The following is a 24,589-nucleotide window of genomic DNA, read 5'->3' as shown; positions in this document are numbered from 1 at the left end:
GAAACCCTAGTTTAGGTAGTAACGTTTTCTTCTGCTTCTTCACCTTTGAGGAGAAAAGGTTTGTCATTTTCTTTCTTTTCCACCTCCCGAGATATCGAGTCACAAAATGGCTGCTCACATCCCTGCTTTCTTTTCGACCGCTCTCCGTAGCGCACGCCTCCATGTTCATCTCGATAGCCGCAGCGTGTTGAGGCCACGTTTCTGGGTCCTTGCCCTTTGCGTGTCCGCGTAGTGGCATCGTGGTGTTAACTGGGGAACCGGTGATAATGAGTCCCTGAACATTAGTATTCTTCCACTCAGCCGTGACTCAGGTTCATCTCTGCACTTGTGATGATTCCCTGGCCTGTAGAGTACGGCTTCCCAGTCCAGTCCCACTGGCCGCTGCCCAGCCTGGTTTTCCAAGCAGCTTGGAGCACAAACCTCTTATAAATGCCCCTGTGAGCAGAGAACAGAGGAGTGGTACATTCTGCTGTTTGAGATGGGTAGAAAGAGGCAGAGAGGGTCAGAGATAGAGAAGGGGCCATAGCTCTGGTTGACAGTAGGAGGACTGTGGAAGACTCTGGGCAGTGGCCGTTCCCTTAGCAATGTCAGTGCCCCCCTGGTGTGGAGTATGTAGATCACAAACCCCACCCAGGCCCCTATAAGGTACAGGGGCCCACACACCCATTCTGACTTATTTCTTTCTCTCTCACCCTCTTGCCCCCCCTCCCTCCCTCTTTCTACTCCCCTTACCTCCCCTCCCTCCCTCTTTCTACTCCCCTTACCTTCATCTGTCTCTCCCCCCTCCCTCTCTCCCTCTCTCTCCCTCCCTATCTTTCTCCTCTCCCCCTTCCCTGTCTCTCCCTCCCTCCCCCTCCCTCCCCTGTCTCTCCCTCCCTCCCTCTCCCTCCCCCCCCTCTCTCTCTCTCCCTCCCCCCCCCCCCTCTCTCTCTCTCTCCCTCCCCCCCCCCCTCTCTCTCTCCCTCCCCCCCCCCCCCCCCCTCCCCTCTCTCTCTCTCTCTCTCTCTCCAGCGGGCCTCTGGCTCAGAGCTGCAGGAGATCATGCGCCGGAGGCAGGAGAAGCTCACGGCCGCGGCCAGCGACTCGGGGGTGGAGTCCTTCGACGAGGGCAGCAGCCACTGAGTGTCTCGCTCGCCCGCTAAACCCCGCCCCTCTCCCTGTCGCGTTGTGTTTCCAGGACGCGTCCGAGCAGGCCCGCTTCGCCGAGATCATGCGCCGGCGTCAGGAACTGGCCGAGCAGTGACGCCGTCCAACGAACCGCACGCGCCGGCCCCAGCTCAATGCTCACGGGAAATAAACGCCTCAGTTCAGATTTCGTGTATATTTCAAGAATATGGCTACAATGGATAAAATTATGATTGGAATAATCGTCAAAATTTGCAACAAACACACATTTTGCCCAGGTTCAAAGGCAAAAGCAGCATGTTATAGATGTGTAGGCTTCTTCCATAGTGAGACATAAATGCTTGAAGTTTATGAAATGAATCAGTGGTACTTGTGTTATTGCAGATACCATCAGTTCAATATCTTCCCAAACGAAACGGGTTGTGTTTAGTCAGCCTGTCTGTACAGAACAGAGGAAGCACAAAGACACAGTTTTGAAGAGTACTAAAAAGAGATGGACAATTGCTGTAAAATACTAAAAGTATTGTGAATAACTGTTTTTTTTTTTTTTTTGCAAAGGTAACAATACAATATTTATACTTTTTATTTAATTGTAATGCCAAAAGAATAGAAAGAATAACACACAAAAAACGGATGGAGGCATTTTATTCTGTTTCTTAATTTTATGTCAGGACTATTTACCTTTAATTTGGATTCTTAATTTGTGTTTGTTAATGTAGACTTTTTTTTAGAAGACAGCTGTCTGACTAGTAGGTGCCTGTGGCAGTCTCTGTTGGACGCAGAGGTGCAGTGTAGTTAGCGTTGCTGGCAAGCGTTCCCTGCACACAATTAATTTTTGATTACGTTCCATTTTCCGTTGGCGGTTTGATTGCGAGCTAAAATTAGGAAGCGTTTTGCTCACGCTGTCAGCGCCGTTTTTGCAAAACAGTAACCCGGTGAATGAAGTTGCTTGTTGATTCGTGCATGCGCATTTCAAGCTCAAAGAGCTATGAAGATCAGTGAAAATAAACGTTGACATTCCGAGCTTTTTCAGTCCACGTTTTAATGAACAATGAAGACATTTTAGTGTGGAAAAACATGACCTTGTATACAAACACCAGGATGTGAATACTGTCCAGTTTCCTTTACAGATATAGCCAAAACAATTTGTTATTTTTAGTCTTCCTTGGGACATTTAATGCCTCAGACTACCTATGACACGGAGATACTGCCGACTTGAACTTTCTCTAACAGAAAGCAAGGAAGCTTGTGATTCGCTGTCTTTATACGCAGATCTTTCCTCCCGTATCTCAATGTGCATTAGAGCGTCAGAGGGAATCTTTGATACAGAAGTGCATGCGTCTTCTCCTCTCAAGGCCTTGGCTTGTGGAGATAAATCATGTTGGATGTTGTCTCAAGTGCAGAATAGTAATGGGTCAATACTGTTCTCCCTGAGTTCGCAAGCTCAAACCGCGACGTGTTGACTGACGATTCCTCGTATTTGGCAAACAGGCAGCAGCTGGTGAATGTAGTTAAAACAGGGGAAGTCGCGGGGTTCCACACAGGGTAATCACCACAAGACTTTTCTACCTAATTGTACGTCTCTTCTTGTAGCCATTTACTGCGGTGTTACCGAGATTTAACATCTTTAAAACAAAAAGAAGGTTCTGGGCGAGACGCAGAGACCGTTCGTTGCGGTTGGACAATGGTGAAGAGGCCAAAGGGTGTGTGTGTGCACTTGACAGCACTGTAAAAGGTCGAACAAGCTAACTCCAGGGACTGTGTTGATACAGGTCGGTAATGCCATTTAGCAAAGCTAATCTAAGCACTACTGTAGTTTAGCAACAGCCAAAGATAGCTGAAGGTTGAGTCCACCTGAGAGAATGTAATGTAGGCTACACAACCGTAAGATGGCATGGCTGAATTTCCTAAATAGTACACAAATGAAGCACATAAAAGTGTATATTTATAAATACATTTGTGGCTTATTGCGAGTGCATTTTCATAGAGCAAAACATTTTTGGCTTATAAATGTTTGTAGCTTATGTGTGCAAAAGGTCCGATTTAAGAATGAAGCGCTCATCACTTTTATATTTTTCTGACATGCATAAAGAATGTAGCAAATTAAATGTCCTTTCATGGAATAGATGGTTTTATTTTATGTTTTGAAAAAGATGTGCAATTGCTGATTAATTGTTCTCTATGTGGGGGGCAGGGGGAGATGCATTTAGTTGATTCATAATTGTACGTGAATAGTTTTCATGGTGCCTTTTTCACATGAATCTGCTGAAATTCTGCAATAAACAGTATTCTAAAAAAAAACAAAAAAACAAGTCTTATTCTTTTGGTTTTACCAATTCGTCATTTTCTATGACCTTGCTTGCAAAATTCTCGCTGGTAAATTTGAGTATGTACTGTGTGGTTATCTGCCCACATCTTCAGAGCGGCAACCAGAAACCGAGTTAGCTGGATAACTACACTGAGTAAAACCCAGAACAGGGCCCTATTTCACACAGCAGGATTACTGAGTTAGCTGGATAACTGCACTGAGTAAAACCCAGAACAGGGCCCTGTTTCACACAGCAGGATTACTGAGTTACATTACATTATTGGCATTTGGCAAACGCTCTTATCCAGAGCAACGTACAGTTGATTAGAATAAGCAAGAGACAATCCTCCCCTGGAGCAATGCAGGGTTAAGGGCCTTGCTCAAGGGCCAAATGGCTGTGCGGATCATATTGTGGCTACACCAGGATTAAAACCACCAACCTTGCATGTTCCAGTCATTTACCTGAACCACTATGGTACAGGCCACCCGTTACCTGGATAACTGCACTGAGTAAAACCCTGAACAGGGCCCTGTTTCACAAAGCAGGGTTACGGAGTTAGCTGGATGAGTGCACTGAGTAAAACCCAGAACAGGGCCCTGTTTCACACAGAAGGATTACTGAGTTAGCTGGATAACTGCACTGAGTAAAAATAACCCTCCCAAATCTGGAACAGGGACTGAAGTAAAAAGAGCAGTTCCGTTTTTTTCCACTCGGTGCAGTTATCCAGCTAACTGGCATCATCTTGCTTTGTGAGTTGACTGAATTTGAATCGACTGCTTTAAAATATAAAGGGGCTGAGCAGGCAGTCCAAATACCCTTTCTTTTTTGTTGTCCTGCTTCATTCTGACAGGTAGGAAGCAGAGAGGATAACAGATAGAGAAGGTTTCACACCTCAGTAGGTGGGGAGGGGACCAAACCCCAACCAGCGTGAGAACCGGCCACCCTGTGTACTTTGTCCACATCTCGCCGACACCCACTGCTCTGATCCATTAGTTAATGAGTACAAACAAGACGCAAAGGGCAATTAAAACTACCTTACTAAGCTAAGTTCCGGTAGCCCTGTCGTTTGATTTTAATGTATTTTTCACAATACAAACCGTTGTTATTTGTAATCGCTTAATGGGGAAATGTGTCAGTAGATGGTTTCCCTTTCGTCTTCAGAGTGCCCTCTTTTTGGGGGTGGGGAGTTGGTAGTTCGTGGATAGTGGTTTTTAATGGTTGTTCAAATAAATGAATTAAATTATTTTCAGACTGTGGCGTTTTTTTATGCAGGAAGTCATTAGTAATTGATCCAAAAGTACAACAAGGCTACGCTCAATCAAAAGTTTGTTTAAATTGAGTCCTTTGGACAAGTTAATAGACATTTTCAGGTGCCCAATAACATATTTGATGTATTAATTAAGACTATTAATTTTTGGTTCAATACGAAAGCGTAAATTCTATCTTATTGTGAAATGTCCCACTCCGGAAGTCACCGGAAGTCACGTTTTCAATGTGGTTACACCCCTGTCCGTCCGTGCACCGATTCCGATAGTACCGTCAACAAACCAAACGAAATGTGTGTCGTCCGTAGTTGTGGGTTACACCGTTTCCGACGAAAGAAACGAGGTCATGTCGTGTAACTGTGTTGTTCCTGGTTGTGATACCATGAATAAAATGAGAAGTAACCTACTATTCCACGGTTTTCCTACTGGTAATTCTAGGCTCTGCAAACTATGGCTTGTCGCCATGGGTTATATGCCGACTGACAAGCAAATGATGAGAAAAGTATGCAGTGATCATTTCTTGAAATGTGATTACAAACATACTCGACGTACGAAGGGAGTCAAGCTAAAGCAGACTGCAGTCCCATCAATTTCCCCACAGATTACGGTTCCTTCGAGTCGAACGGGCGCTGTGGTGAGTCATCCAAACTTTTTTGCATGTATTTTTTTTTTTTTTAATCAATTCCAGTTCTGTTGCAGACGATGCAGTGCACAATTCAGATGGAATTTGATATTTTTTTCTGTGCAAATGGTGCTAACATTTAAATCATCACGGGTCACAGGCAATTTAGAGACCACTCCCTGTTTCGATCTCGGATCAACAAACACGAAACATTTAGTCTTTCCTAGGTTGTATTCGCGAATGCAGTTTGAATTTGTACTTTAAGTTAATATCTTCCAAGTCATGCAAACCTTAAACCATATAGCTAAAACTCTTCATTCAAGTTGGAAAATATCGACGTGATTATTTACTGCAATGTGATTGCAAACATACTCGGGTTTTGAAGGGAGTTAAAGGCTAAAGCTGATCAATTTTTCCACAGGCACCGAATCCATCAGTTCCAGCCAGTGCTTTGGTGAGCCATACAAACTTTATTAAAAATATTGCTTTGTTTGTTTGATTTGCACTTCTGCCGTTAAAGATATGGTGCCCATTTCAGATGCTATTTAATATTCTGTGTTCTTGATGGTGCTAACCTATGCAGTAAGTGTTGTTGGTCACGCAACTGAGACCCCACCTGCTCTTTATACGTACCACAAGTACGGATGATGCTCCAAAACCCCTCCCCATTTTAAGAGCCAATATCTATTGAATGACAAATCCAAATCTTGTTCTCTACTGAATTTGTAAATAATATTTACACAAAGTTTGACCGAAATTTGAGCGGTCACCCCCCACACCTCTTGTTGATTTTTTACGGAATGACCCTATGGCTTGGGTTTTACAGCAATTTAATCAGCAAATGTGTATTTGAAGGGCCAGCAGCCTTCGGAAACGGGTAAAGCCGCAAAAAGACCAAGTGGTAAGTATTCATTGCCGTAATCGGGGAGCGTGAAATGATAATTCAGGTTTTATTTAGCATTATTTTACATCTATTCAGGTTGTAAAGTTGTTTACCATGTCTGTGTTTCCCAGATATAGTGGGGAAAGAAAACACCAGCTGTGGAACTGAACAGAGTTCTTCATCGGCGGAGGGAGACCAGTTAAGCTTGCGCCTTCATGCAAAAGCTCTTATAATACAGCGTTATATCAACTACTGCCTACATTTGCCAAACAGGATTTGACCTCAGTGTTTATAAGAATTAGTATTTTGAAATTAGGTTCATGCCACCTTAACTGTCATTAACCGTCTGTTCTTAAGGACACCGGTAGAAGACATTGCCAGTCCATCAGCCAGTAACGTATCCGCTCTGCCGGTCCTTGTGGAACGGACCACGTTGCATCCCAGCCGCCTGCATGAGAATTACTGTCGGTCTGGGGTACGTTCCGAACGAGCGCTTCATTCAAACGCGCGTGTTCAACTCTAAACGATGGCAGTGTCATTTCAGAATTTCTCATTTGAAATGTTATTGTGTGTACATTTTACAGAGCATTCAGTGGGCTGAGGATGCTTGGAAAAAGGTATGTTGTGTGAGAGATGGGAGCTCCCTATGCAGGATTTCAACAATTTAAAAAGGCCCCTGAAATATTCACTGTGAGGCTTTTGCCGTTTGGGCTTTGAATCTGACTTGCTGAATTATTTTGTGCTCTTCAATTCACCAAAGGCGAGCAGTGAGAATTTGTTGGATGGTCCATCGATGGACAACGAGGTAAGTGCTCTGAATACAATCAATCGATCAGTCAATCAATTAATAAATCAGATCAATCAATCAATACAAATACAAGTCTGAAGGTGGCTGCTGTCAGAAAATTATGCAATGCGATTACAAATGTACTCAAGTTTTATGGGGGGGAGAAGTTAAAGGAGACTTCAGTCCCATCATTTTCCCACAGATTTTATCATTTGCAGTTCTTCTGTGTAACATAGGCTGTCCATTTCAGAGGCAATTAATATTCTTCTGTGCATGTAGTACATTTCGGACATAACCGCAACATTTAGTATTTCCCAGCTTATATTCTTGAGTGTTTTTTTTTTTCCCTCAACTTTTACTTCTTAAACGTATCATCTTAAGTTAATACCTTCCAAGACATGTAAACCTTAAACAACCCTCAAATTCAAGTGTGAAAAAAAATTAAGTGGTATTGTGGTATTCAGATTAAGCTTTCCAAATTTAGATATTCAAAACCTCAGGGAAAGTAGTTGAACCCAAAGCGGATTTAACGACAGTGGAGCTGAAGGCTGCTGGCAGGTAACAGCCATGTTATCCACACTTCAGAAGTTATTTGCTCAGTCTGGCATTAAGTTATTATCTTAACTCGTGCGAGTGAATAGTTTGGCCTGATGTAAACTGAAAGCTCAAGTTAACCAGAGTAATTAGGATAATGGACAGCTCCTGAAATTAATGCAGTCTGCGAACAGCATGCCCACTGCAGTGGTTATAAATACCCAAGGTCTGCTTTAGACTGTGTATATCTCCTAAAATTCACCATGGATTCGGTTTTACAATAATGTATTCAAAGTTTTCTTCTTCTTTTTTTTTTTGTCTTAAGGAGCAGCAGCCACCAGAAATAATTAAACAGACGGCAGGTCTTAATGGTAAGTATTCTTTGCTGTGTTTCGTATTGGCAACATAATTCAGGTTTTATTCATCATTATTCTACATTTACTCAGGTTGTAAAGTTCTTTTCCCATGTCTTCCTTGGTGTAGCAGGAAATGAAAACGCCGGCTGTGGAACTGAAGAGAGTTCTTCTGCGGAGGGAAAACAGTTAAGCTTGCGCCTTCATGAGACATAACACTTATAATAGTGTTATGTCAACTACTGTGGACATATGCCAACCAACATGTGACTATTTCCTTGAAGTAGTATTTTTAATGAGATTCATGCAGCCATAATTGGTGAGTTATGATTGGTTTTAGATGTAATTTAATGCAGTAAAATGTTTGCATGCCTGAGCAAAAGGCAAATGTTAAAAACACACTTTCTACTAAATTCTGTTTAGATTTGAGCTCTTCTGTGAGTTAAAAAAATAGGCTGAGGGAACATTTACCTAGTTTTCCTATTTTGTGACTGCATGTTGTTGTGCAGTTAGCTGAAATATTTCTACTTGTATGTCCCACTGTTCCTGTGGGTATCATCAGCGTATGCCACAGGTGCAGGAAGGCACAATATGCCGGAAAGTACTATTTTCAAAGTTTTAACCCAACTGAAGATAATAAGTTGATCATTTGTAATTGTATGCAGTTGGTGGCTTCTTCCTGCAGAAACTGAAGGCAATGGAAACTTAGTTATCATTACCTTAGAGTCTTGGTGAAAGTAAGGATCTGAAACAGATCAGCCAGTCTGAGAGATTTGGCTGTAACCATGGTTTTAGTGTATGGGAGTGTGCTTTAACTTTCTCATTTGAATCATGTCATTGTTTCTGCGCATGTTGAATGAAAACTACATTGCCGATGTGCCTTTTCGTTTGAGTTTTGGTGCATATATGCGTCCATATTCATGGTCTTAGTAGCACATAGCACTCCTCGCAGTGGCTGGGATAACCAGTTTACTCTTTTACTGGTTGACTGTTCACCTGTACAAAACCTTGTGATACTTACTTTAACTGTCTGTTTTGAAGGATACCAGTAATGCACGTTCCCAGTCCGTCAGCCTGTGATGTCACGGATGTGCCAGTCCTCGTGGACGGGACCCCGTGCCACCCCAGCCGCCTCCACGAACATTACTGTCTGTCGGGGGTACGTTTTCAAAATAAAAGCCCTTTATTAAAGCTTGCGTGCTCAACTCTAAAAGACTGTAGTGTCATCTAATTCTTTCCAAAATGTCTGAATTTATTCATTATTTTTACAGAGCATCCAATGGGCTGAAGGCACTTGGGAAAAGGTAATGTTGAGTGACCAATGGGAGCCTCCGATGGGGTATCTTAAAAAAGGCACGACATATTCACTGTGAGCCTTTTAAAGGTGGGGTAATCTTGTCCCCTCAGATGAACAGTGATGACATGAAGAAGGGTCCATCTCCGCCCATCCAGGTAAGTGCTCTGAATATGAGACCATGGACTCAGGACTGCTCTCTACTCATTAACTGCTCATCTTGTGTTAATTGACACTGAACGTGGGAGTCTGCCGCTGAATGCGGATGGGGAAAGATGTACATTGCAAGATGCATTTCACATCTTGCAAGCATTGTACTGTTCACACAGTCCCATTCAAGTTCATTTGTGAAAGAAAATAGGCTAATGTTGTGATTAAGAAACGGCCACCCCATCCCCGTGCTCCAGGTGGACTAGGTCAGAGACATAGGCGATAGGTCGGTAACCGTCTGTTAATGATGGTGAAAGACGGGTGCACAACTTCGGTTCAAATAAATTATCTTCATGTATTTTTCTGACAGCTCTAGAAATTATGTTACCGTACTTGAGCACAGTGAAATCTTTAGGACACACTAGCAGTCTGCAGCTGTAGCTGGTGCACATACAAATGTCTGATCAAGATTTAATTGAGCTGATTTAATAATTAAGAGCAGAAGTTGGCACTAAATCCTGAAGCGGATTAGCCCTTGCTGTGCATTCCTCCCTGGTGTAAGAACATTGAGATTGACAGCCCTGTAATAAAAGGTTGAAGCTGACATGACATTATATTACATTACATTATTGGCATTTGGCAGAAGCTCTTATCCAGAGCGACATACAGTTGATTAGACTAAGCAGGAGACAATCCTCCCCTGGAGCAATGCAGGGTTAAGGGCCTTGCTTATTGATCTTATTGTGGCTACACCGGGGATTGAACCGCCGACCTTGCATGTCCCAGTCACGCACCTTAAACACTACGCTACAGGCCGCCCTGACATTGTTGCTGCCGGTCCTCAGATGGGCTTGAGGTGGCAGTGGCTCTGTCTGGACGTGAAGGGGCCATTGCCGCTCACCCACGACGGGCACACGCACATCCTGACCGTGATGGACCTCTACTCCAAATGGGTGGAGGCCTACCCCATGAGGTCACTCACCGCCCGGGAGGTGGCCCTCAACATCCACGCCCTCATCTGCCAGCTGGGCTTCCCTCACCAGATCCTGTCCAGGTTGAATCCGGCGTTTCTCAGAGAGGTGGGTGAAACTGCTGAACGCTGGGTGTTCGAACAGCACCCAGAGGACACACGGCCTTGAATGACCCTTTTAGCAAACGATATAGGGCCGGATTCACGGACTCAGATTAGGCGTATTCACAGACTAAATTGGGTTAAATGGCTGGCATTTATATAGTGCTTTTATCCAAAGCGCTGTACAATTGATGCTTCTCATTCACCCATTCATACACACTCACACACTGACGGCGATTGGCTGCCATGCGAGGCGCCGACCAGCTCGTCAGGAGCATTTGGGGGTTTGGTGTCTTGCTCAGGGACACTTCGACACAGCCCGGGCGGGGGATCGAACGGGCAACCCTCCGACTGCCAGACGACTGCTCTTACTGCCTGAGCCATGTCGCCCCCATGGTTAGGCGTATTCCAGACTAAATTTAATATTGTACGGATGATCTTCATTCAGAATTGAGATGAGTCCTAGACTAGGCTTAATCCGTGTCTGTGAAACAGGCCCGTATACGTGCTGCACTTTCTATACACTGTATAGTGAGGGATTGTGGATAGGCCTCGTGTGTTGTATGCGGAGTTTCTGTGTGTGCGTGAGCAGGTGGCTGTGTGGTGGTGATGTTGAGGATGTTACAGGTGAATCGGGCCCTGAAAACACACCTGGCTGTGGAGGCCTGCTCTCTGGTGGTGTACCGCCCTGACACCTGCACCCTGGACCTGCTCACTCAGTCCTACATTGACAGGTGTGTGTGTGTGTGTGTGTGTGTCTACGTGCTGCAGAGTGACTGTGTAGCAGTGTGTGTGCTGCATTTGGTTCTGTATGGGTGTGTGTAGCATGGCCTCTCTCTCTGTGCTGGGTGAGTGTAAAATGGCCGCTCTCTCTGTGCTGGTTGAGTGTAAAATGGCCGCTCTCTCTGTGCTGGGTGAGTGTAACATGGCCGCTCTCTCTGTGCTGGGTGAGTGTAAAATGGCTGCTCTCTCTGTGCTGGGTGAGTGTAGCATGGCCTCTCTCTCTGTGCTGGGTGAGTGTAAAATGGCCCCGCTCTCTCTACGCTGGGTGAGTGTAACATGGCCGTTCTCTCTGTGCTGGGCAGCATGGTGGTGGAGCTGGTGAAGGTCCATCAGAAGAGCTGGGACGTTCAGCTGCCTGCGTCTCTGCTGTCTCTGCGCTGCCGGGAGCACCCCAGCACCCACTATAGCCCCTTCTACATGCTCTACTACAGAGAGCCCTGCACAGACCAGTCCGGCAGCAGACCGCAGCCCGTCAGTAACCCGTTAAATCACACTCCACTAGATTACATTACACTACATTTATATTACATTACACTACATTACATTACAGTTCATTACTTAACATTTACATTACATGTAGTGCATATTGTCATTATACCGACAGAACACAAGTCAGATAAGTTGCAGTTTGCATGAAGTCCACAGATATGAACATCAAGTCTAGTTCACATGGTAAAATATAGGCCAGGTCAGTATGTATGACATACCTGGTGTAAAATCCAGCTATGACCCGCTTGAGATGACCAGCTACCAGCCATTTCAAAACATAGTTTGAACTGGTCAAACCACGTTGAGTATGGAGCTGGTCTGACAGGTCAACCAGAGACCAGCCGTTTAAAATCCTAACTTCGACTGTTTTTTGAGCCAGGATATCAAACTAGAAGCGCGGCATGATACAATAGATATGGTAAACCAAAGCACCAAGATGGATACAAATGCAACAAGACGGTGCTAGATACAAAGTAAAACGAGATCCGAATACAACGAGATGGGTAGGACCCTTCACTAATGCTCCTGTAATCAGGCTCTGAGCTGTTTCCCGGACACTTTGTCTGACCCTTCTCTCCATATTCTACACGCAGCTTGTGGAGGATCAGCTCGACGAGGAACGCACTCCCACAAAATCCCCACGCAGAGCCCAGGGGCAGGGCTCCCAGCTTTCAGGTGAACCCAACTCACCGTGAGAGACGGCCAACGGTCAACAAAGTGACCGCGTTCTCTTTAACCCTTTCTGTCCCAGCAGTGCCATGTTGCACTGTCGACCATTAGCCAATCAAATTGACTGCTGTATTATTGTTTTGAGCCCCTACTAAAATTCTAACAAATTTCAACTCAACTTTTCTCAACCGAAGCCAAAAACCCCTTGGGATTTGGGTTTGGCCATTTCATATTGCGCTTGGAACAGAAAGGGTTGACCGACATTTTACAAATGTTTATTTTCATATCGTTTGATTCAAGAAGGACAGTGTGGAGACCGATGTTAACCAGGGCAAATACGCAGATTGTCTTAAAAGTCCATTTACTGTTCCGGTGCGTTGCAGTTCCTAGTTTTAAACGAAAGCTTCTTTTCAGGTGCACATACGGCTGAGCCCACGTCCGCGCTGGACCTGCAGGACGTGGAGGAGGTTCTGGTGGTGAGTAGTGAACAGCGAGTCCGTTTTTGGGGAAGGTCCTCCGGACCTTGCGGGAGAGGTCACCCTTGGCTCTCGGTCTGTTCCAGGTGCAGTGTGAGCGGTGCTCCGAGTGGGCCTGGGTCCCTCAGACAGAGGAGACCGCCGTCTACACCTGCGGAACCTGCCGGAAGGTGACCCAACGCAGGGGGGAGACACCGCCCAAACCGGAGGGGGCGAGGAGCCCCCCGCGGACCGGCCCCACGCGGGCGGTAAAGTGACGCGGAGCGCCGTCGCGTGGGGAAAAGACGGCCGCCGGCTTCGCGTGGTCCTGCCGGCTTAACTCGGGTTTAACGCCTTCGTCGGTGTCGCGGGGCGGGTGGTGTGATGTCACGGTGGGCGGAGCCAGCCGGTCGGGTTGACTGACTGGAAGGGCGTCGCTCTGTCACAGCGGACACTGGCTCTCTATTGGCTGAGAGCTGAGACAATCAGAAACATCCAAATGGATACGTGTTTAATAACACTAGTAGTCGGTTGAAGCGGTCTACTCGAGTGCGGATTCGGTGTCCGACAGAGCAGTACAGGGCCTGTTGCCTTGGTGACACTCGTAAGGAGCCATGAGTTGGTAGGCTTGGGGCATTTAGATCAGAAATCGTTGCCTGTTTGAAACATTGTACACATATCAATAGTGTATTATCCGTTGGGGAATAGTGAAATGATACATCTCCCTAAATCTACGACTGAATCTACGTCTGTTCAGCAATATTGATCACAATCCATCCAAGTTCCATTTCTTCTCCCAAAGGACATGATCATATATCCCATGTTTGCACCATTCTTTGCAGTGTAGTTCATAAACAAACTTCTTGGGACATTGCAAGCGTCCCCTGTGCTATTGATCACGTTGGGTTCATGTCAAATGCAAACTTGGGTATTTCTGTTTTTTAAATGTTTTATCCAAAAAACGATGGATTTGTTCTCATGTTTCTAATTGGTCAGTTATACTGAAGACTGAATATTTTATACAAACATTAAAACCTCAAAAAATCATATTTAAGACATTCCACTACCAGCCAATGAGCAAAACTAAATGCAGGCATTTTCTCAGTCAGTTGTGAAGTAGCCAGCATAAGTTGTAAAACAATACAGGGACATAAAACTCACAACTGCTGAATTAATTATACATTGTCCAGATAAATATCTTCCTCTTCACAAACATAGCATTTGCCTCCCCCAATAACAAGAGGTAAATTGTGTGTCAGTACCTACTCGACAGGATCTGTCTTTTGTACATTTGCCTTATTGAATTGAAGTGTCACTGTAATTTTTTCATATTAAAAAAATAACATATTTGATAACCTCTCACAATGGCATTTTTGGACTGATTCAATGCGCTTTATGCAAGAACCACTCGTACAAACCAATTTGTTCTTGAATCTCTATTTAAGAGAATTGAATTTTCGTACAAATCATTTAAACACCTGAATCACAGAGCTCGGGATCAAATGTGAATCTATGAATTCAGAAACTCCATTTCTTACTTCTCCCTTGTTTTCAGAAACATATTTTAGTGGACTGTTTAGGAGAAATGAGTTTATCAATGGTCCTTCTACAGGTCCGATTAGCCATCTATCCGAAAGGATATGTATTATAAAGGACATCTTCACTTTGGGCAGTTTTCCGAAGGTAGGAGCATCTACATTCCACCAAACTGAAAATTACAGACAGACATTTTAAAATGGATGGATTGATATGGATATGGTTATAGACCATAATCCTATTAGATAACTTGAAAAAGGGAAATGATGACTTCAGTGAACGGAGTTTTGAGTCGGTTTATTGATCCCTTTTTTCTGGTATTATGATAACATATCATGCAAAAAATCGTTCAAGAAATCTTATAAACATCAGGCATATGACTTCTAACAAAAAAAGGTGGCAAATTCAAATCCTTTAGTAGGCTAGTGTATTACTAAGAGATAAGAATGTTTTTCCGGGTTTATATTTGAAACGATACAAACAGAATATATAGAATGTGCAAATTAAAATATTATTTTTATATTTCGGTGAAAAAGAAAAGACTAGCTTATTTTGTGCTTGTTTCTACTTCCTTCGGGTGGATTGCAGTGCAGTCGACCCCCGCAATATCAAACATGCCAGGTGGTCTGAAACCACTCACACATGCACACACACACACATTATGTGGACATTAAAAGGCAAATGAGAAGGTTTACAGTTAGTTACGAAAAGTTAAAATGGAGAAAAGACAAAAATGTGGACAGATTTCACACCGACGTGTAATAACCGTAACAAAGACATGCATATTGGGTGTGTAAGTGCAGAGCGAGTGCAGAAAGTGGCCGCTCGGTGCTGAGCCCGGCGCGGGAGAGGCCCGGTCACTTCAGTTCGGGGATGAGGTGCGACCAGCTGATGTTGCAGACGTCCAGCTCCTCGTCCTCCAGGCCCGAGAAGCTGATGTCCACCAGGATCTTGCTGAGGCTGTCGTTGATGGTGTCCAGGACCAGGCCCTCTGCGAGGACGGCGGCGCCCCCCGCCTGGGGCTCCCCGGAGCCTGGGGAGGGCCGCGCGGGGCAGGTGAGGAGCTCCCGCGGGGAGCTGAACAGGGCCTGCTCCCTGCAGGGGGCGGCGTTCGGGTGCTGGGGGGTGAGGGGGAGCCCCAGGGGGCTGCGGATGGGGCTGAAGTCCAGCGCGCCGTGGCCCTGAGCGCCCCCAGGGCTCGGCGTCGTCGTCAGGGAGACGGGGGGCTTGCTGGGGGTGGAGGAGACGGGGCGGCTGCCTTTGACTGGCGTCTTGAAGGCGTACGCCCTCCCCGGGCTTTCCAGCCCCGTGTCCCGGGAGGCGGAGAGGTCGGAGGTCAGGTCGGAGGTCAGGCCCGAGTCGAAGAAGGTGCTGTCGGGAAAGAGCAGGACGGGCTCCTCCCTGGAGGGCGGGGCCAGGCGCTGTTTGCGGCGGGAGGCGCTGGAGCCTCCCAGGGCGTGGCAGGGCGGGGCCGCTGGGGCCACGCGGGGCAGGGAGACGCCCAGGGGGGCCCCCTTAAATTCCTCAACAGGGGGTGGAGCACACTGCAGGACCACACACACACACATTTTGTACATACATTACAATTACATAACATTTTTTAAAATTACAATTACATTTTGTAATTACAATAGCATTACAATTACATTTCCTTTTTATTTCAATTACATTACAGTACAATTGCATCTTACTAAATTTTAGTTTATGCTCATTTCAGGTTCAAATTTGACTTGTAGCAAAAGTAAATGGTTCCTACATAAATAGGTTTGGGAGTGTGATTGAGTTTTTATTCAGGGAAGCCTCACCTTGGGGGCGATTCGCACCCTTTTGCCTCCTCCTCCCTGGAAGTCAGCAGCGAAAGAGATGCAGTTCTGCTGGGGAGCAGCTAGGGGGAGCTGTGGCGAGGGCAGGAAGATGGAGGGGTTGAGGGAGAGTTGTATGGGGACGAGGTAGGAGTCGGCACGGGGAAGAAGAGGCTTCATCTTCCTCTCTGCGTCGGGAAAAGAGAGTTGGAGGAGCCAATGAAACCAAAAGCTCAATGTAAAAATAAGATCAGAGAATCTGTCCTGCACCCCTTGTCCTGTCACTTACCTGAGCTGAATGAAGCGGTCGCTTTCTTGATCTGTGGAACAGCTGGCTTTAGTTGCTGTGGGGCGGGGGTGGGGGGGAGATTTTGAATGTTAGTATTTCAGTTTAGGTGAGCTTTGACGGCTAAAGACTTTCCTCTCCGCTCAGACCGCAGTACTGACTGAACCTGAGCTACACCTGCATGGCGACAGAGGTCGCCGAGTTCAGCCCTGCTGCTGCAACACTGTGGCGGCCATCTTGTCTCACATAGCTGCTGAAAAAGCGCACAAAAGCAGGACCGCAAACACATTAGCTCTGCCCTCTGCTCTGTCCTGACTGTCCCGTACAGGTTTTTTGGGGGGGGTCGGGCAGGGAGAGAAGAAGCAGGGCTTACTTGTTGCTCACAGACCTGTGTGGGAGGGGGGGTACATGGATCCACCGTCGGCTGTGGGAGGGGGTAGTCAATACACCAGTCAGAGAAAAAAAAAAAAAGAATATGCCCAAGTGTTAGCTCTGTTCCCCTTCTGCTTTCCACAGCAGTGCTCCTCGAACAGTACAGAGACCTGACGTGCGTTCAAAATGGCTGACGCTAGCCAACAGATTCAAACTTTTTTTTTTCTGTTCGCAACAAACCTCAGCGAACGTTAGTTAACCGTTTGAAAAGGTAGTGCGCAGAGAACCGAAATGGCTTCTGATGGGGAAAACGCAGAAGGAACACAAATTGACAATTATTTGGCTGTTATCCCTGCTGAAAAAAACAGCTCATGCTTGGTTTAGAAAAACAGCTGGTGCTGGTTGACCAGTTCAGACCAGCTCCATACTCAACATGGTAACACCAGCTCAAGCTATGTTTTTGAAACAGCTGGTACCTGGATAATACACTTTAATCAATGTAATATCAGTTCTTACCTTTAAAAACGAATCGCTGGTAAGCAACGAATCAGCAAGTTAGCGTTTGTTCATTTCAAATTGTTCAACAGTAACTGCTTGCTGCAAACATAGTTCACCGCGAGCGTTCGCTGTCCTGAACGCAGATCTGGGTACACTTGAATCTTAGAATACAGACTCTGACCACAAGCGCGCGTTGTGCGACGCTCACCTTGTACACCTGGTCCAGGGTGAGGCAGCGGTTGGCCTCAGGCCGGATGGTCCAGAACGAGATCTTTCCATCCGGAGAGGTCTCCCGGGTGAACATGTCGTGCAGGGACAGGTTATGGCGAATGGAGTTCTGCAAGTGCCATAAAAAAACAAGAGGCCGGTCCGAAACGATGCCAAAACGGAGCTAAAAACACTTAGCAAACGGCCGAACAGTTCACACAGCAAATTCACACGAACATGTACAGCATCCATTTACGGAGCTGGAGATCAATGGAAGCTGTGTTGAAGGGTGTCCAACGATATTCCCCTTTCCAATTATATTTGACTTGGATTGTCTTAATAGTGTCTAGTCCCCCTGTCTACGAGGAGACCACTCGACAATCCCACCAAATCAAAATGCCAAACCTATACTCATTGCCCTAGCTATTGCCAAGAAAACCATCCTCTTAAACTGGAAAACGAGACACAAAATAAACATAACACACTGGTCTAATCTACTCAAAGAACACATATCCATGGAACTAATTCCACACCAGCGCCAAAGCTCACACATGGTAAACATTTGGGGTCCTTTCATAAAATCATTCAATTTGCCTGTGGACTAACCCCCCAACACCCAACCTATCCAACATATACTCACATACTCTAGAAACACTATCCATGCAATGCCATATCCTAATCCAACCCATCCATTTTTATTTTATTTTTTCCCCATCTTTTCCCCACTTTTATTACTATTACTTTTGCTCCTCTTCTCTCCCTTTTTCCATACTATCCATTCAAGGCTCCAATCAACAATCACCCACTTGTCCACCTGTCTGTTTGTCTGTTCATGTTCCTGTCTATCTGCCCGTTGGTCTGCGTGTTCATATGTATACGCAAGTCACTCTTTCCACACTCAGCCCAGGTCGGCTCTTGTCACCCCGCTTCTCATTGGCCTCCACTGGCTTCCTATTGCCGCACACATCCGTTTCAAGGCCCTAGTGTTGGCATTTCAGGCTGCTAAGGGGACTGCCCCACCTTACATACAATCCCTGATCACTCCCTACTCTCCAGCTAGACCACTCCGGTCTGCCAGCTCTGGTCGCCTTACGGTTCCCTCTCTACGTGCACCTGGCGGTCGAGCTGCACGTTCACGCCTGTTTTCTGTTCTGGTTCCTCAGTGGTGGAATGACTTGCCTACCACTGTCAGAACAGCAGAATCCCTCCCCCTATTTCGACGCAGACTCAAAACCCACCTTTTCAAACTCTACCTTAGTCCTCCCTCCTGATTTCCCCTGCCCCTCCTTTCTGATATCCCTATCCTTGTCTAACCCCCCCCCCCCCCCCCCCAAAAAAAAACAAAAAAAACAAAATATGCACTTATGATGACAACTATGTTTAGAACAGCATTTCATGTGTATTTTGCTAGTTTCTGGATGTGATGCTTTGACTTATGGTAGAACCTATGCACTTGTAAGTCGCTTTGGATTAAAAGCGTCTGCCAAATGACTAAAATGTAAAATGAAAATGTATAATTCTTTTTATTATTATTCTTTATTTCTTTTCTTTTTTCCATTTATTGTTATTTTTAGTGACTATCTGTTTTGTTTTACCCTCCCCTGAAAGGCTTCATACTGTTTTCTTCCCTCTCCCTCTCCCTCCCCCTCTCTCTCTCTCTGAAATTTACCAATGTATATATGTTTGTTTTTGTATTATTAAAAATAAAGTTGACCTCCCAAGAGGGGGGTGGTGGGAATATAATAATAAATAAAAATAATAATAAATAAATAAAAAATAGTGTCTAGTTAGCTATAGCATGTGCCTTTACCTTCCACCCGGGTTTGGCCACGTCTCTGAAATAAGGGAAGTGGTCCTCGATCCACGTGTAGATCTCCTTCAGGGTCATCCTCCTGTCCGGCTTGCTGTTGACGGCGAACTGGATCATGGCCATGTAGGAGTAAGGAGGCCTCTGTGCCCCGTCCAGATGCTGGGAGAGCTACGGGAGACACGGGTGTGACCACCGGGGTTAAGGTCAGCTCAAGGTCAATCTTTTTGTAAAACCTTTTTTCTTTCTTTTTTTTGTATAAAAAACAAAGACTGCACAAACGGATTTTCTGACACACTCCACATGGAAGTTTTGGGCCTTTCAGCAAAAATCTCTGCATTCTCTTTTCTTTTTTTAATTAACTGTTGATACTAATCTCAAACTCTAATGTTACCATAAGGGGCAGCCTGTAGCCTAGCGGCTAAGGTACATGACCGGGACCCGGAAGGTTGGCCGGTCAAGCCCCGGTGTAGCCACGATAAGATCAGTGGAGCTGTTGGGCTCTTGAGCAAGACCCTTAACCCCACATTGCCCCAGGGTGGATTGTCCCCTGCTTAGTCTAATCAACTGTAAGTCACTTGGATAAAAGAGTGAGCTACATAACCACATTATTATTACCATTGGTTCATTATTTAAAGTGAAGCTTAGTGTTCCTGATGTACATGTCACTCCAGTGAGGTTCATTTAATATGTTGTACCGTGACATCCTTGTGCATCTGGCAGTAACAATACCAGTTAAAAAAGGGATTCATTAGGCGAGTACTGTAAGTAGTGAGTAGAATGCATAACACAATGAGGCCTGTGTCAGTGTGCTGACCTGCAGTCTCTGGGCACAGGGTTCCTGGTTTTCCTTATTGGAAGCTCTCCTCCCGGCATCTGATCCCAGCCCGTCCGAGCACATCCCGCCCAGCCACTGGATGTTGGTCAGACTGTCATTCAGCGGGCTGCAGTCCCGATCCCTGTTCCCTAAGAAACGGGAATGTCCCTCCCATGTAAACCACTGGTAGTCTGCCCCTAGACCAGGGGCGCACAACTCCGGTCCTGGAGGGCCGGTCTGCGAGCTGGGTTTTTGTTCCAACCAATTACCTTAATTTATTTTTCTGACCGCTCTAGAAATTACGTTTGTTCACTCCTGTACTTGAGCACAGTACAATCTTTAGGAAACACTTGCAGTCTGCAGCTGGTGCGTACACAAATGTCTGATCAAGACATTATTTAGCTAATTAAATAATTAAGAGCAGAAGTTGCCACAAAATCGGCCCTTGCTTTGCACCCCTGACCCTAGACCATTTTTGCTTGAGAATCTGATGACTGATCAAATGTTAAAAGCTGGCAATCCGAACATGCTGAAACGGAAGGATGCTGCCAGTTTAGAGGGCTTAGGACTCACGGGGTGTGGCGGTGGCCAGGGGCTTTGGGTCCGCAGGGCAGGCCTCTCCGTCCCCGCTCACTGGCTTTGGGTTGAGAGTCGGCGGGATTCCGGATGCCCTTCCGGCACCTTCCTCTCCCGGAGAGGACCAGCACAGGGAGCTGGGCCAGTCCCCTGAGGCTCCGCTTCCCCCGCTGAGCAGGATGAATTTGTGGGGCCCCTTGGGGCCGCATTCCTTGCCCTGGGCGGAGAGGGTGTCGATGACGGTCTGGAGGTCTGCGGTCTTGGGGATAACCACCACCTGAGTGTCGGGCATGGACGGGTGGTCCACGAAGCGAAGGGTGTCCGGGAGCCCCTGGTCGCCCGGAGCCGCTGGTGCGGTCTTGCACTGGGCGCCATTGTGGGGGCGTTCCGGCTCATTTTTGGGAAAAGGAAGCTTCCTCCTCTTGAGAATTAGGGGCCTCCTGGGGCTTTGTCTCATCCTGGTCAAACGTCAGTCGAAGGGGCTGTGCACTTGGCTTATAGACTGAAAGTGACATAGATATATTTTTTAATGTATTTAAATAACCACCTTTTTGAGACTGTAACGTATGCACTTGTGTACAGAATGTTTGAACCTCCTCTGGATCAGCGTTTTACAGTGGCCTGCGTGTGGCAGTGTGCAAAATTGTGCAGCTGAAATCATGCGTGACCATAGCTAAATAAAAGTGACGAATTAAATCAGTGATCACAATATGGCACAATACTGAACCTAATGAACACTTGGCTAACCTATTTTTTCTTTCCTTCGTTATTGGCATTACTAAAATTCTAGCGAAAACACAAATGCAGCACCGCCAGAAAACGGTAAGAAGTGTTTCTTGTTACCTGAATTGATGTACTGCGAGCAGCCAATGTCAATAGTTCAAAAGCTATTTGTTCCAGTATCGCTCTGATTATGCATGCCAAAAACAGACGGGGATTCATATAAATGGCGTATGGAGCATCAGTTGGCTACAATACTAGAAATGCTACAATAATCTAACTTTTGAAAAATGCAACCATGTGGGTAACTAAGCAGACTATCTAACGATATTTTGCTTATGAATCGAAAGATATTTTTCAAACGTCCGGGCAAGTTGTGACGTAGCTATGCAGCTAACATAACAATCCGATGACAAACCATCTTCTAGAGTTATGTGAACTTCAACCGATTTCGGAAGTGAGACTTGTCAAGCCACATAAAACCAAATGCAGTGTCCTACAAAATAGAAACGTTAACTGAAACCTTAGCAGTGATTGTGTATTGGATGTGTACTGCCAGCTAGTCGCAACTACATGGGCATCTAACTCGCGAAAATGCATTGCAACAGGTAGCCAGTTAGATTTGTAACAGGTGGCTAGTTCAGGAACTATGCGAGTTATTAACATAGCTGTAACGTTACCATATGGTTACCTGGCTAACTAGCTTGCTGCATCAACAGCTATTTCAAACGAGCAATATTAATTTCAGCGCTAGCTAACGTTAGCTAGCTAGCTACGGCAGTGACAGACCAGTGACAGACCAGCTGGATAGAATTGCCATAAAAGTGAACATGAATAATCAGGCTAAATTTTACCCATTCATAACTATACCAGACCTTCATATTGGAAGAGTGTCCAGCCGATTGTCAATCCCTCATATTTTAGTATCAATTTCCAACTTTAATAAAAAATAATAATCTTGATCATATTTCTTTCCATTTCTGTTCACTTTGTTGCGGTGATTTGAATTTTGGCGCAGTCCAACTCGTTCCGGTCATGTGATTAGCAGAAGTCCTTGCCTCCCCAGCCCATCGTCTGCTCTTAACCAATCAGAGGGGAGGGGAGCGGCATGTTCAGAATTGAACTTTAGCTGGATGCTTGCTTTCTTGGGGTTGGGTAGGTTTGTGCGATATATAAATTCCGAAAAGTATTTAGTTCCATGGAAATGAAATGCCTTAACAGTAATGACCATTTTGGTACGTATGGTGTATTTTGCTTGCCTGATGGGTGAACGCTGAAACGACTTTTGTCGTCTTCTGTTGACACGAATGTCTACAAAGCAGCCAAGATTGCTTGTTAGCTGGATTAAGTGAACTATGACAACTTGCATGTCAAATGTTCCCTTTGTACTTGCAATGGCTAGTACGCTGACGTTATGTCGGCAGTTAACGTTAACAGTGGCTTTGACCTTCAGTGCACGGCTTCCACTCTACCGTGTAAAGACGATCAGTTAATAAAACCACTTGAACATTGTTGTACAGGTTACGTGATTCGCGTTTGTGTGTGCCCTAGAAGTAGCCATATTCGACCGCAGGGTGGCCGCTGGCTGCGCCTCATGCCCCGCAGAGCACCAAAGAGAAACCCGAAGCAACAGCTGCAATTCATCCAAGCGCCGCTAGATGGAGCCTCTCACCCGTACGGGCCAAAAGTGCGAGTTGCTCGCCACCCCAAAATCTATCTGTCAGAGGAACAGTGTCAGAGCAGCACTGCTCATTCTTGGGTAATGTCAAATATTTTATGTCTGTGTAACGTTTGAGTGCAATAATAAAGGTGACTTAGCGCTGTGATCTTTTTAAATAAAGTACGTGTTTGCAGAATTGTGATGATAGCTTTGACATCTGGTTTCACATCTCGGTAAGCCGTTTCTGGTCTTCCCCTCTCTCTCAGGTAACACCGCAGTTTGACCGCTGCATGATGAGCCAAACCCTGCGTCCGCACACACGCAGAGGGGTGAAGAGGAGCTGCTCGAACGGGAGTGACCTGGACAGCAGTTCGCTGCTCCGTTTGCCACGGCACAGGAAAGCCAGCGTCTGCAAGTTCCCCACCCTGTCCTTCCAGAAGCAGGCCACGGCCCCCGCTCGTCCTCCTGTCGCAAGAGGGAACGGAGGGAAGGCTAACCTGGGAGGTGTCCGCGAGGACAACCGCACCGCAGGTCCTGACGACCGAGGGCCTTCTTCGAATCGCAACGCGGAAACGCGAGCGAGTGTTCCCTCCCTCGGGAACGAGACTGTAGGGGACGCGTGCGAATTGTGCCCGGCCGCCGCCGCGTCTCTCACAGGGGGAGCGAACAACCCCCCGGACTCTACCATTAGTACCCCTGCTGGGGAGAAGCAGCCTCCCTTCACGGACGGTGGGTTCACCCCCCCGGATATAGAGACTCCGGACGCGGTGCATGCGAGCAGGACTTGCAGTGCTTCGCGGGAGACTCGTCTGTCCAAGCTCCGCCTCCTGTTCCCCAGTACTCCGTTGCAGGCCCCGCCCCCTCCGGTGCTGGTGAGTGACACTCCAGAAGAACACTATGGGAGGAACTGGGGGCGGAGCCAGCTCAGCTTCCTGTAGGACTACAGACGGCAGCATTATAACCATGCTGGTTGTAGTCCCTGGTTGTAAGAACAGAAGGAACAGGGGCGTTCTGTAGCGTAGTGGTTACCCGGTTGACTGGGCCTCGCAAGGTCGGTGGTTCGAATCCCCGGCGTAGCTACACTAAGATCCACACAGCCTTGAGCAAGGCCCTTAACCTTGCATTACTCCAGGGGAGGATTGTCTCCTGCTTAGTCTAATCAACTAAGTCACTATGGATAAAACATCAGCCAAATGACTTGTAATGTAATGAACTGCTGGTCAAAATAACCATGGGAATTCTGGGCTGCTCGTTATGTAAAGTGTGATCATTGGTGCTGGGAAGGGAAAGAATGAAAATGCTGTGCTGCAGTGAGCTACTGGTGCTAGCTGTGATGCATTCGTTGCCATTTGTGTATGGAATAACAAGGTTTTCTATTGCTACACATTTGCAGCAGCATTAGCATTTAGACTTAAGAAATTAAGTCTGTATTGTGAATAAAGACTAAAGAGCACGGTGTCGTGTTTATTTTTTCAATTATTGTAATTGACATTGACATTTTAACATCACTTGAACAGC

At 46.1% G+C, this 24,589-nt stretch overlaps 4 protein-coding genes across 9 annotated transcripts in view; 3 read left to right on the top strand and 1 right to left on the bottom strand.

The window, feature by feature from the left end:
* The window catches only part of eps8a (EGFR pathway substrate 8a, signaling adaptor), a 58,365-nt gene extending 54,962 nt beyond the window's left edge, over window positions 1-3,403 (top strand). Inside the window, exon 21 of the mRNA XM_061229245.1 lies at window positions 1,012-3,403. Coding sequence (XP_061085229.1) covers window positions 1,012-1,122 — 111 coding nt within the window. The 3' untranslated portion in view covers window positions 1,123-3,403. The remainder of the gene's footprint in view (window positions 1-1,011) is intronic.
* Window positions 3,404-4,922: 1,519 nt separating this feature from the next.
* On the top strand, window positions 4,923-14,100 carry LOC133119184 (uncharacterized). Its single transcript, XM_061229647.1, has 18 exons — window positions 4,923-5,333; window positions 5,743-5,775; window positions 6,177-6,222; window positions 6,336-6,402; window positions 6,562-6,679; window positions 6,789-6,821; window positions 6,965-7,009; window positions 7,851-7,896; window positions 8,009-8,066; window positions 8,920-9,037; window positions 9,150-9,182; window positions 9,286-9,330; window positions 10,168-10,401; window positions 11,022-11,128; window positions 11,480-11,648; window positions 12,260-12,341; window positions 12,750-12,811; window positions 12,898-14,100. Exons 1-18 carry the CDS (start codon window positions 5,046-5,048, stop codon window positions 13,066-13,068), a joined length of 1,755 nt encoding a protein of 584 aa, XP_061085631.1. The 5' UTR covers window positions 4,923-5,045; the 3' UTR covers window positions 13,069-14,100.
* A 507-nt stretch (window positions 14,101-14,607) lies between these two features.
* Window positions 14,608-23,029, bottom strand: LOC133118810 (forkhead box protein M1-like). 3 transcript variants are annotated; one of them, XM_061229060.1, is made up of 9 exons: window positions 22,287-23,029; window positions 20,689-21,193; window positions 20,116-20,264; window positions 19,302-19,469; window positions 17,493-17,621; window positions 16,788-16,838; window positions 16,418-16,472; window positions 16,132-16,316; window positions 14,608-15,870 (listed from the first exon to the last, which is right to left on the bottom strand). In XM_061229060.1, exons 2-9 carry the CDS (start codon window positions 21,146-21,148, stop codon window positions 15,184-15,186), a joined length of 1,884 nt encoding a protein of 627 aa, XP_061085044.1. In that variant the 5' UTR covers window positions 21,149-21,193; window positions 22,287-23,029; the 3' UTR covers window positions 14,608-15,183. The 3 variants fall into 3 exon arrangements, with proteins under 3 accessions (XP_061085044.1, XP_061085046.1, XP_061085045.1); XM_061229062.1 differs by having other exon boundaries at window positions 16,803-16,838; XM_061229061.1 differs by lacking the exon at window positions 22,287-23,029 and adding an exon at window positions 21,535-22,183.
* rhno1 (RAD9-HUS1-RAD1 interacting nuclear orphan 1) lies at window positions 22,418-24,524 on the top strand. 4 transcript variants are annotated; one of them, XM_061229068.1, is made up of 3 exons: window positions 22,418-22,566; window positions 22,966-23,170; window positions 23,338-24,524. In XM_061229068.1, the coding sequence occupies exons 2-3, from the start codon at window positions 23,006-23,008 to the stop codon at window positions 24,007-24,009; spliced, it is 837 nt and encodes a 278-aa protein (XP_061085052.1). In that variant the 5' UTR covers window positions 22,418-22,566; window positions 22,966-23,005; the 3' UTR covers window positions 24,010-24,524. The 4 variants fall into 4 exon arrangements, with proteins under 4 accessions (XP_061085052.1, XP_061085054.1, XP_061085051.1 ...); XM_061229070.1 differs by having other exon boundaries at window positions 22,505-22,566; window positions 22,963-23,170; XM_061229067.1 differs by having other exon boundaries at window positions 22,523-22,646.
* The last annotated feature ends 65 nt before the right edge of the window (window positions 24,525-24,589 follow it).

The sequence above is a fragment of the Conger conger genome, chromosome 19, assembly GCF_963514075.1.
Source record: "Conger conger chromosome 19, fConCon1.1, whole genome shotgun sequence".
NCBI lineage: Eukaryota > Metazoa > Chordata > Actinopteri > Anguilliformes > Congridae > Conger > Conger conger.
Note: the sequence above shows the minus strand (reverse complement) of the source record. Positions and strands in the feature narration are given on the sequence as shown.